The 12,530-nt window shown below is 42.1% G+C and overlaps 1 protein-coding gene across 1 annotated transcript in view; it reads right to left on the bottom strand.

The window, feature by feature from the left end:
- Positions 1–12,530, bottom strand: part of KIF13A (kinesin family member 13A) — a 256,044-nt gene that overhangs the window by 52,956 nt on the left and 190,558 nt on the right. Inside the window, exons 14-17 of the mRNA XM_011967586.1 lie at positions 11,438–11,568; positions 9,236–9,322; positions 8,966–9,132; positions 795–1,008 (exon numbers count right to left, since the gene is read on the bottom strand). Coding sequence (XP_011822976.1) covers positions 795–1,008; positions 8,966–9,132; positions 9,236–9,322; positions 11,438–11,568 — 599 coding nt within the window. The remainder of the gene's footprint in view (positions 1–794; positions 1,009–8,965; positions 9,133–9,235; positions 9,323–11,437; positions 11,569–12,530) is intronic.

Raw genomic sequence — 12,530 nt, 5'->3', positions numbered from 1 at the left:
GTCAGGTCAGGTTCTTTCTCTGTCACCCAGGCTGGAGTGTGGTGGCACGATCGCAGCTCACTGAAGCCTTGATCTCTGGGGCTCAAGTGACCCTCCTACCTCAGCCTCCCAGGGAGCTGAGATTATAGGCATGAGCCACCATGCCTGGTTAATTTTTTATTTTTTGTAGAGACAAGGTCTCGCTATGTTGCCCAGGCTGGTCTTAAACTCCTGGGCTCAAGCAATCCTCCCAGTGACCTTATAGGCATGCCCACCATACCTGGCTAATTTTTATTTTTTGTGGAGACAAGGTTTCACTATGTTGCCTAGGCTGGTTTTAAACTCCTGGGCTCAAGTGATCCTCCCGGCTCAGCCTCCCCAAAGTGCTAGGATTACAGGTGTGAGCCCTGCACCCAGCCATAAATCTTAAACTTTCACATTTAGTAGATTAATCAGCACTGAAGTTGTATTTAAATAGATTCAAAAGCATAGGAAATAAGAAAAAAATGCTTTTGTATTAAAGAAATTATTCAAACTTTCTAAATTTCAATACATACCTGTATAACCCTTGCAACCTGGCACCATTTTTACTGAAGGGTAAAGGGTTGTGAGGGTAGGAGGGGTCTTTAACAGCCAACATTATAGTAAACATACTTAGGGTGGGCAATATCTGTGAAAGGAAAAGCTAATAGGCAATAAGTCAGATACGGGATTAAGAGTTCTCTCATTGCTAGGTTTGTCCCTGACATGTCTCACAAACCCCTCCCTCAAAGCCCATGGCCTTGACTCTGGGCTGCCCGCATTGCAGTTCTTACCTCTCTTCTGCCCACTGGGTCACCTTCTGCTGTGCTGTCTGGCTGCTGTAGGCCAGGCGGTCAGGGCCGCTGCTCGGTGGCTGCCTGTCGGGGGAGAGCTGCTGGCGGAGTTGCTCCAGTTCCCGCTCATACATGAGCCGCTGCTCCTCCAGGGCACTTCTCTTTTCTTCTAGGTATTGTTTCTCCAGGACCTGAACCACGTTTTGAACTGGGTCTAGCGAGCCAAGAGACAAGGCAAGGTGTCTTAGTGGTGGCTAAAACAAGCATTCATCCCAAGCACTGCAGCCTGTGGGGGCTTCCTCTAGCAAGGAGTCTAGCCAGTTAACACACTTTATGTGAGAGGCCTGAGGGGCCACATCAGGGAAATCCTCTCAAATTCTTTGTTACTGACATTGCAGATAAATGCCCTTTGTATGTATACATTCTCCACATCCTCTATGTTACTTTCTTCAATTTGATGAGCTCATCCTAATGTTTAGATAAATAATTAATCTACTACCAAGAGATGGGGGAAGAGAGGGGAATGTGATCTTATCCACTGGGAAGAAAAAGTTCATGAAATCTAGGACCACTCCAAACACAGAAGCACATAAGATTTGATCTTTCTTTATGGTAATTCATTTCTATGTCCATTTAATATCAGTTTTGGTATATGACAAAGATTTATGACTTTCACCACAAATCTTATTACTCTTGAATTTCTCTAAGGTAGGAGGAAACTTATAGATCACAGCATATGTTTGAAAATATTGGTTAAGGATATGGTCTGGCAATTTCTCAGACTAGTATCTAAAAGGACAATTCACTTCCAAAAATAATAAAAACCTGTTTCTAACATCTCACATGTACAGATACAGAGCTCACCACCATGCACATGGGTGAATAGGTATAGATGTACTAACAGATCCTGCTCCAATGAGCTACCCTGATGGCTGTGGTGTAGGTAAATCCTAATGGGCTGGGCAGGACATCGACTTGGTAATGACCAGTGAGCTGGATACTGTGGAGAAAGACCAAGGCTCTGGCCACATGCACAAAAGGAGAAAGTTACCGACATCACTAAGTGAGGACAGTGTAGGAAAGGAGAATATTAGACAATCTCAGTAGAACAAGAAAATCATCATCACAGTTAATATTTCCCAGAACTATATTACTGAGAAATGCATTCTCAGACCAGCCTGGGACATGATTTCCTCCTTGTACATTCACACGTTTGCCTGCTATTCAGTGCCATTTATGCTGTATCCCCACACACTGGTACTCGGTTTAATTTCCAGAAAAGAAGCTGAAAATTAAAGTCACTCAGGAGGAATTTTTATATCACCTGATTGCTATTGACTGATTTTTCCAAGATACCCTATCAACTTGTAAAATACACATGTAAATTGTACTAATTTTCTGTATTAGTAGTAAGAGAAAAAGATAACATGTTAGCTTCAAAAAATAAAGTTAAATAATTCAAAACAAAAAGAACCAATTTTTAAAAAATCACAAGAAAAGCTCAGTATAGGTGAGTTGTTTTAATACAAATGACAACCACAATGGCAACAATAACCCTACCAGCTCCTGGCTACATCTCAGGTAGAGGCTCTATCTGCATTGCATGCATCACCTCATGAAAGCTTTGCAACAAGCCTAAGTGTGGATACATCCTGATTTTAAAAATAAGGAAACTGGGGCTCATAAAGGCTAAATAGCTGATTTACATCATGTAGCTACAAAGTGACAGGGTCAGGTTTTGAACTCAGATAACTAATTGGCTGGGGTAGGACATTCACTTGATAATAAACTGATGTTGTATTCTTACCTGCAATGTTTTGCTTACAATTAGTATTTTGCAAAAGAGTGATACTTTTAAAAAAGATACTGTTTTATTGATACAAAATTCTAAAATTCAGCATTTTTTTCAAAGCAAAATAGTTTTCTTTGTAGAGTCCTGAAATGAGTCCCTAAAATATATCATTTAAAAAGCTGATGGAAAACAAACTGGGGGACGGGTGTGTTGGCTCACGCCTGTAATCTCAGCACTTCGAGAGGCTGAGGTGGCCGATCACTTGAGGTCAGGAGTTCAAGATCTGCCTGGCCAACATGGTGAAACCCTGTCTCTACTAAAAACTAGCTGGGCTTGGTGGCATGTGCCTATAGTCCCAGCTACTTGGGAGGCTGAGGCAGGAGAATTGCTTGAACCCAGAGGCGGAGGTTGCAGTGAGCTGAGATCATGCCATTGCACTCCAGCCTGGGCAACAGAGTGAGACTCCATCCCCCGTCCACCAAAAAAATAAATAAATAAATAAATAAAATAAAAAATAAACTGGGGGGAAAAAACCCAAACCAAAAAACAAACAAAAAATCTTATGCAAAGGTAGATCTTGGGTGGGTAAAACATTATCTATATAATAATAACCTATGTATTCCTAAGCATCAGAACTTCTGACAAAGTCCTATAACTTCTAAAAAAAATATGAGAATTATGGTAAAATTTTTTGAGGGCATCTGAAGACATTTTAAATGTAAGCTCTAGAGAAGAAAAGTTCTCTCAGAATTAAAAAAATATATATACACATATTTCTCAAACAGTATATAGGCTCTGGGCTTAAAAAAGAAAGGACAGGGTGCTACAGTACTTGCTGTCCATTTATATTTAGATAGAGCCCAACTGTCCTAACAGCGTTTATAAATCTTTTTCAGAGAAACTGGAAAACACACCATTTTATAAAATTGCATTATAGGGTTTTTGCTACGAGATTCTGAATAAGATACATAATCCACATTTCCATTGTTAGTCAGTAGTGCAGAAACACACGTGATCCCAAATGACTGAGGCAGAGGGGATCTCACCCCAAGGTTCCATGCTGACACAGGCCACGTGAGTGAGGCTGTTTAAAACTGCACCAGCAGCTGTCATGACACAGCACTACCACTACTCACCGGGAGTGACGAGTGGCCACAGATCGAGGTGCAAATACAGAAGAGAGAGCAACTCAACGCATCCTTCCTCTGAGACTCCCACAGTAGTCTTGCAAGCCCCGTTCCCGGAACTCCCAGATCTGCCCTCATCACACACAGCTATGGTGGAGGTCTAGGGGCTGGGTTTTTGTTTCGCCTCTGATCCCTAACAGTAGTCTGGAAACACCTTTCTCACGGACATGTTTGATGACATTTTCTTTTCAGATCAATTAACCAGTTTCAAGTCTTTACTCCTACAAGCAGTATATTTTAAAACAGACCATCCAGATCAGCACGTTGATCTGATTCTATGTTGTGCCCAGGACAGAAGCCAAAGATTATTTGGCCCTTTCTCAAAATACCAACCAAATATTGAGAGATTGTCCACAGGTTTATTTTTCCTATCACTTTCCTTCTCTTGAACAAACTGTTTTAAATACTGAGCCAGGTGCCCAAAGCCAATATCTCAAAGAGGTAAGTATTTTAGGAAAAAAGAAAGGACCACATTTAGTTTGGGCATAGCACGTTCTCATCCTCATTAGTGTTTTCTTTACTTAGTAGGTAACTATGCAATGAGCTCAAACCGACCCATCATCCCAAGGATGGAAAGGAGAAAATGGCAGTGGTAGTGGCGCCGGTAGCGGGGTATTTACATGAGAAACAGAATTAGAATTAATCCACAAACAAAATGTCTAAAAAACTAAACTGAAGGGAAATAGATCTTTGGAGAAAAAAAGAACTATTTGATCCCAGATGGAACAAACTGGCACTATGCATGACCCTTTGTCAGCCCCTTAATTCTTCTTTATTTTTTAAATGTTTTATAGAGATGAAGTCTCACTATGTTGCCCAGGCTGGTCTCGAACTCCTGGCCTCAAGCAATCCTCCCACGTTGGCTTCCCAAAGTGCTGGGATTACAGGAGAGAGCCACTGCGCTTGGCAAAGTTGCTCTTTCTTTAGAGCTGCCATTGACATTGAAAAAAGAGATGATTCTTATTTTGTCTGATTCCAATTTCAAACCCTTGTGAAGAAGGCATTATTGTCCACAAATACTAGGTTTTTTTTTACTTTTAATTCAAATGAACTGGGTTTTAGATCAGTATTTATTCTAGAAACTAAAAAATACATTATTCTTACCTATTACTGGGATAATGTCGGTGAATATATATCTGCAAGTACTACTGACCTGAATTGCTTTGCTGTCAACAGCAATAAAGCTATCAATAACAGCAGTAATAACACCAATAATACTTTTCAGTGCTGTTGCAAGCATAGAGAAGAACAGCTGCTGTTAGAGTTGAACCAAAATCTGGGAGGCAAATGGAAGTGTGTGTATCTATGTGTTGGGGTGGGGTGTTCATAACTGAAAAGGAATATTCCTCAATGAAGAATACAGGGCACCTTCATCAGCCAGAAAACTCCAGCTTCTTCCCAATCATGTTAGTTAGATTTTTGCCAAAGCATGGAGCATGAGCATCAATCAGCAGCACTGCTAAAAACCAGCCAAGCTCCCTCATGCCAATGCCACTCAGTTAAAAACCTTTCTCCCAGTGTTTGTGGAGGACCTTCGTCTGAAACCACATGAGAGGGAAGAGGATCTTCAAATAAGACCACCAAGGGGATGACCACCAGGCAGACAGGCTTATTATCGGGAAGCCACCTAGCAGTAGAGGAGAATCACAGTGAACACCGTCCAGCCGCCAGCACGGCAGCACTTGCATCAGAGACTGTGTGTATGCCCCAAAGGGAAGCTCCACTGGAACTGGGTAAAGGATGGGGTAGGGGGAAACACGACTTCCTTTTTTTTTTTTTTTTGAGATGAAGTCTTGCTCTGTCACCCAGGCTGAAGTGCAATGGCGCAATCTCACCTCTAACTGCGGCCTCCACCTCCCAGGTTCAAGTGATGCTCCTGTCTCAGCCTCCTGAATAGCTGAGACTACAGGCAGGCATCACCAAGTCTGGCTAAATTTTTGTATTTTTAAGACAGACTGGGATTCACCATGTTGGCTAGGCTGGTCTCGAACTCTTGACCTCAAGTGATCCATCCACTTCAGCCTCCCAAAGTGCTAGGATTATAAGTGTGAGCCACTGTGCCCGGCCATAAATATAACTTCTACATGGACAAAATCAACATTGGAGAGCAAGGCCTGATGTGGGATACAAAAGAATAACTCACGTTAACACTGTGCACCAGGCCACTGATGACTAATTGGTGTGGCTGAGAGGATCAGAGGAATTAACAAATGCTTACTAAATACTCATTGGTTATTGAAGGAGTTATTTATATATAAGAAGGTAGTAATTGATTAAAATAAGAAACCTATGATCTGGGATGGCTAAATGGTGAAACCAATACCACCTGTAAACTCTGCAGTTAGCGACTAGAGATGTCTCGATTCTGTAATGTTAGCTGAAGCCATGAGCTCTCTCCAATGGGAGTTCTTCCACCTGGAGTTTAGAGTCTACATCCTACATCCTCCTGGACACCCTGTGTTCACTCAGGCGTCCAAAAGATCACTCACAGGAGGCTTGTCGCTCAGGCAGGTAGTCACATGACCCATTAATGTGATTCTGACGTCTCAATATCACTTTGGAATGTCTTTGGGATTCCTCCCAATTGGTGGGGAAGTGGCAGCGTGGAATGAAGCTTGATTTCTAGCTATGGTCCACCCTGCACTGCAGGGCCCAAAGCCCCAGTGGCTAATCTTAACACTCGACTCTGTTTAAAGACAGAAACTGCCAAACTTTTCTCATAAAGTTGTTTATTTCCCACTTTTTTCTTTGTGGTTCTATCCTTTTTTTCTTTTTTTATTTCCCTTGGCAGACAGAGTTTTGCTCTTGTTGCCCAGGCTGGAGTGCAATGGTGCGATCTCGGCTCATTGCAACCTCTGCCTCCCAGGTTCAAGCGATTCTCCTGCCACAGCCTCCTGGATAGCTAGGATTATGGGCACCTGCCACCATGCCTGGCTAATTTTTTTTTTTTTTAATCTTTTTTTTTTGTATTTTTAGTAGAGACGGGTTTCACCATGTTGGCCAGGCTGGTCTTGAACTCCTGACCTCAGGTAAGCCACTTGCCTCAACCTCCCAAAGTGCTGGGATTATAGGCAAGAGCCACCGTGCCTGGCCTCTGTACTCTTTATATAAATACATTACACTTGTTTTTCACAGTCTGGCTTTTTCTCTGTCTCTCTCTCTCTCCACTCCCACCCCTGCCTCCTTCCTCCCTCCCTCCCTTTTTCCTTCCTTTCCTTTCTTTTTTTGAAACAGACTCTTGCTTTGTTGCTCAGGCTAGAGTATAGTGGTGTGAACTCAGCTCACTGCAACCTCCGCCTCTCAAGTTCAAGTGGTTCTCGTGCTTCGGCCTCCCGAGTAGCTAGGATTTCAGGCATGCACCACCACACCTGGCTAATTTTTGTGTTTTTAGTAGAGACGGGGTTTCTCCATGTTAGCCAGGCTGGTCTCGAACTCCTGGCCTCAAGTAATCTGCCTGCCTCAGCCTCCCAAAGTGCTGGGATTACAGGTGCGCACCACTATGCCTGGCAAATTTCTGTATTTTTAGTTGAGATGAGGTTTCACTATGTTGCCCAGGCTGGTCTTCAAGTCCTGGCCTCAAGCGATCTGCCCGTCTTGGCCTCTTAAAGTGCTGGGATTACAGATGTGAGCCACCATGCCTGGCCTTTAATTTTTATATATATAAATTTTTTTTTTTTTGATAAGGACCCTCATTTTGTCACCCAGGCTGGAGTGCAGTGATGCGATCTTGGCTCAACCTCTGCCTCCTTGGTTCAAGCGATTCTCCTGCCTCAGCCTTCCCAGTAGCTGTGATTACAGCCATGTGCCACTATGCCTGGCTAACTTTTGTATTTTCTGTAGATACTAGGTTTTGCCATGTTGGTCAGGCTCGTCTCGAACTCCTGACCTCAGGTGATCCGCCCACCTCGGCCTCCCAAAGTGCTGAGATTACAGATGTGTCACCATGCCCAACCCTTTATTTCATTTTTATAATTAAAAAAAAGAGGCTCCCTAGGCAAAAACTTCATAATCAGAAATCAATGAAAAGGCCAAAAACTTTATTCCTGCAACAGAATCCCCAATTTGATATGCCAGAGATCTGACTGATAATTCTCTCACCATGTGCTTGCTTTGGCAGCACATATGCCAAAATTCTCTATGCTCAAATTCTTCCCAGATAGGCTCAAAGAGTAAAGTGAGAAAGCCACTGTTTAAGGGAAGAGCTCAACTCTCAAAAACAAAATGCTCTTCAAGCCCCCTGTCAGGTAGAGGCGGCCTGTGGCCGTCAGGACCCTGGAGGTCCACCCTGGTTCAAGCTAGGGAACCTCAGGTGCCCCAAATCAGATGAATGGGAAGGGGAGGTTGGACTGAGCCTACAAACTACCTTTCTCAGGTGCCCCTAAACAGCCTCAGTTTTATCCTCATAAAATCGTTCTAGTCCCAGAAATGTCATCTTCTGGTTGGTAACAGGAGAAAACTGCTGTCTGGTTTCTAAGTCCCAGTCATCAAGTCTAGTAATTAAGAGACTGAGTGATGGGATAAGAAAAAGTACATTTATAAAACAGCAAAAAAGGAAAGAATTTGGTGTCTATTTTATTTAATGCAAGCAGGTGTGTATAGGCACAGAAGAAGAAAGAAAAGGTGAAGGAACACAGACTTTTAGGCGTGAAACTTGGAGTGTAAGTCAAACAAAGAGGCTATAAAGCATTTCATTTTCACTATCATTTTTGTAAAAGTGATCTGGGCTTATTAAATAAGTATCTTTGGGGCACAATTTCCAGTTGAGTTTATACTAAAATGCTGTGACTTTTATCTTTCCATTAGATTATATTTGAAATTCCTGAATTTATATTCTCTTGGGGGTTTTTATATTCTCAAGGATTCAGATATGACAGGCTCGATGATGAGAAATTTTAAGGAATTCTGTCAAAATCATTCAGTATTGCAGGCCCGTGGAAATGTTACCATAATTGTCTTGGGAATAAGAGGTCTCAATAACAGGACCATCCATATCCTGGTTGTAACTGAGGGAGAAGACCATCTCCCCCATATCTTGTCATTAGTTATTCACTGATGGCCTTTTAAAGAAATGAGCAGTTTTATGTGTTTAAAATGTGGAATGTGGAATGACACTTGATGCATGCTTATCCCTCACTCGGTGGTGTGAGGTGAGGAAATGTCCAAGGCGCTGGAATACAGCGTGAGGGTCTTACCATTACTATTCAGAGTTTTCATGATAACTTCCATCTGTGCAAATTCATAGTTATAGTCTGGTTCAGAGGAAGCCTCACTGGCTGCATCCAGGTCATGCTCCGGCGGACCCGTTTCTTTTTCAAAGTCTTTCAACCAATCTCGACGTTTCCTCTTAGGTAAGTTTATTCTGTGGGGTTTTTCACCATTAGAGAAAATCAACTTGCTTTACACTTAAATAGATAACAGAAAAAACATATACGAAAATATATTACAGAACACAAAGATGTTACCTAAAAAAGTGATTATTTCCCCATAGGATTCGGTCACCATGCCACAGCTGGGTGGTACTGCACACAAGGGTGCCGTTCACACAGGACCTGGGAGAACACGAGGGAAAATACCAGGTGAATGGGAAGGAGCACAAGACCCTGCCCTGGTAGTCAAAGAGATAACTAGGGGAGCTTTCTCTGAATAAATGCATTCCAACTAATGCTTAAAGAAGGAAGAGCAGAATGTGTAACCACTATGAAAACACACGATCTAAGCCATGAGGACCAAGGGCCGCCAACACCCCTCAGAGAATGACAACCTGACATGATGCACTCCTGATGGAGACAGAAAGCACCACCCATGGCTATTCTTGTCAAAATTTGAGCTGAACCTGATCAAGCTTCCACATTTAAATGCCAATTTAGGAAATACAGAGAACAATGGAGGATGTGAAATTATGCCATGGGATGCAGTGAGCAAAATCCTGACTGTGGGAACCTCTAGGATCAACAATGAGGTGACTTCAACAAATAAAATGCAAGGAAGAAGAAAGGCAGAGAGAGACAGGGATAAACAGACACACACACAGAGAGAAGAGAGGAAGAAGAAACCCATTTGTTAAAAGAGATCTAAGAGGAATACTATAAAACAATGGTAGGATCTTATCTGGATCTTAATTTCCAGAAACATCTGAAAAAGAACACTGATGAAAGAACTGGGGAAATCTCAGCACTGACTGGCTATATGATGATTAGTAAGGAAATACTATTAATTATTTTAGGTATGATGATATTGAAACTATAAGAATCTTCATCTTTTAGAGAGACATACTGAGATATTTACGGATACAATGTTATAAAATCTGGAATCTACTTTAAAATAATTTTTTTTTCTGGGCGTGGTGGTGGGCACCTGTAATCCCAACTACTTGGAAGGCTGAGGCAGGAGGTTTGCTTGAACCCGGAAGGCGGAGGTTGCAGTAAGCCAAGATCTTGCCACTGCACTCCAGCCTGGGCAACAGAGTGAGACTCTGTCTCGAAATAAATAAATAAATAATTAATTAATAATTCTGCTTTCTTTTTGAGACACGGTCTTACTCTGGTTGTCCAGGATGGAGTGCAATGGCGCAATTATGACTCACTACAGCCTCAACCTCCTGGGCTCAAGTGATCCTCCCACCTCAGCCTCCCGAGTAGCAGAGACTACAGGTGTGTACCACTACACCAGTTAATTTTTTGTATTTCTTGTAGAGTAGGGGGTTTTGCCATGTTGCTTAGGCTGATCTTGAACTCCTGGACTCAGGCAATATGCCCACCTCGGCCTCCCAAAGTGCTGAGATTACAGGTGTGAGCCACTGTTCCTGGCCTGCTTTAGGAAGGGGGAGGAGATATGGAACGCATATAAATAACAAAATTGTCTATGAGGTGCTCATTTTTAAAACTGGAGGATGGGTCCATGGGGTTTCATTATATTATTCTCTCTACATTTTTTATTATTCTCTCTACTTTTTTTTTGAGACAGGGTCTCGATCTGTAACCTAGGCTAGGCTAGAGTGTAGTGCCATGACCATGGCTCACTGTAGCCTCGACCTCCTGAGCTTGAGTGATCCTCCCACCTCAGCCTTGTAAGTAGCTGGGACTACGGGAATCGAACACCATGCTCGGCTAATTTTTTTATTTGTTTTCTGTAGCGATGGTGTCTCACTATAATGCCCAGGTTGGTCTTGAACTCCTGGGCTCAAGCAATACTTTTGCCTCGGCCTCTGAAAGTGCTGGGATTACAGGTGTGAGTCACCCCGCCTAGCCAATTTTCTGGTATTTAAAAACAAAACAAAACATTGGAGGTGGACGAGATAACTAAATAGTTAATTGAAGGTTAATTTGCCAAAGGACTGTCAGGTAAAGTTTGATGAAAGAAAAGAAGTGTCATTTTGAGTTTTACTTTTCCAGTAAGTTACTCTTTTCACTTACTCTCATTATTGGACTCCTGATCTTTACAGGGTTCTAAAGCTCAGAGTTATGGAATAAGTGGAACTAGAACTCCCATACAAAAATAGTCACTCCTTCACAGTAATCACTCTCTACAATCAGAAGGCCAGGACCCCTGGAGGACCCAGTGTATCCTTAACTTTAATATAGCTGAAAGCAAACAGAAAGAGGCAGCCTTCTCCTTCTGAAAATAAGGCACACAAGACACGTGAAGTCGCCATTTACTTTTCTTACCTTGCATTTTCTTTTGGAGTAAGAGTGACATCTCCATCAGACGCAATGTCAATCTCACAGTGCTCAGGCTGAATTCCTATGCCAAAAAGCTGGATATCTTGAGAGGTATCTGCACCCACCCTGGTGTGATCCTAGTAAAAGATTATTAAAGAAAGAAAAACTCACACTTATGAGTAACTCAACAAAAATTTATCACAGTCAGTTTGAATAACTCATCAATATATGCACAAAAATATTAAACGAATCCTGCCAGAGATGTTAAATATCTTAAGCATTAAAAGTAAAAAGCTTACCCTTAATACACCAAATTAAAAAATGTTTAAACACTACCAAAAAAAAATCCCCAATTGACAATGATTAGTTGTTGTTTTTAACACAGGAAATTGGACTTGACAGTAGAATACTTTGAGTTTCAGTTTTGACTTGACCACGGGCAAGCCAGTTCACTCTCTGAGCCTCAATTTCTTTGTTGGCAAAACCAGGATAATATTATCCATTTCACCTACTTACATTTCTTTTAGGATCATCTGAGTTAACAGTGAAAGTGTTTTGAAAACAGTTACATAAATTTAAGAACCATTAAAAAGCAGTTTCATTGAGAGTCATATTTTAAAATATCCAACTTTGAAAATGCTAAAAATGTTGGATTTCTAATACTGATATGACATAGAGCATGGCTGCCTGTGGGTCACACCATGTACAGACTTGTGGGTTTTTTTTTGACATGCTGTCTCACTCTGTCACCCAGGCTGGAGAGCAGTGGTACGATCTCAGCTCACTGCAACCTCCACCTCCTGGGTTCAAGCGATTCTCTTGCCTCAGCCTCCCGAGTAGCTGGGATTACAGGTATGTGCCACCATGTCCGGCTAATTTTTATTTTTAGTCCAGACAGGGGTCTTACCACGTTTGCCAGCCTGGTCTTGAACTCCTGGCCTCAAGTGATCCTCCCACCTTGGCCTCCCAAAGTTCTGGGATTACTGGCGTGAGACTGACAACATTTTAAACTACAAACATAAACATAAACCCTTAGTCCTCAGGGCTATGATATCATTACATGTCTCATAGACTCCGGAAAACTCCATTCACCAATACA

The sequence above is a fragment of the Mandrillus leucophaeus genome, unplaced genomic scaffold (assembly GCF_000951045.1).
Source record: "Mandrillus leucophaeus isolate KB7577 unplaced genomic scaffold, Mleu.le_1.0 Scaffold800, whole genome shotgun sequence".
In the NCBI taxonomy this organism is placed as follows: Eukaryota; Metazoa; Chordata; class Mammalia; order Primates; family Cercopithecidae; genus Mandrillus; species Mandrillus leucophaeus.
This window is presented reverse-complemented; position numbering and strand designations above follow the sequence as displayed.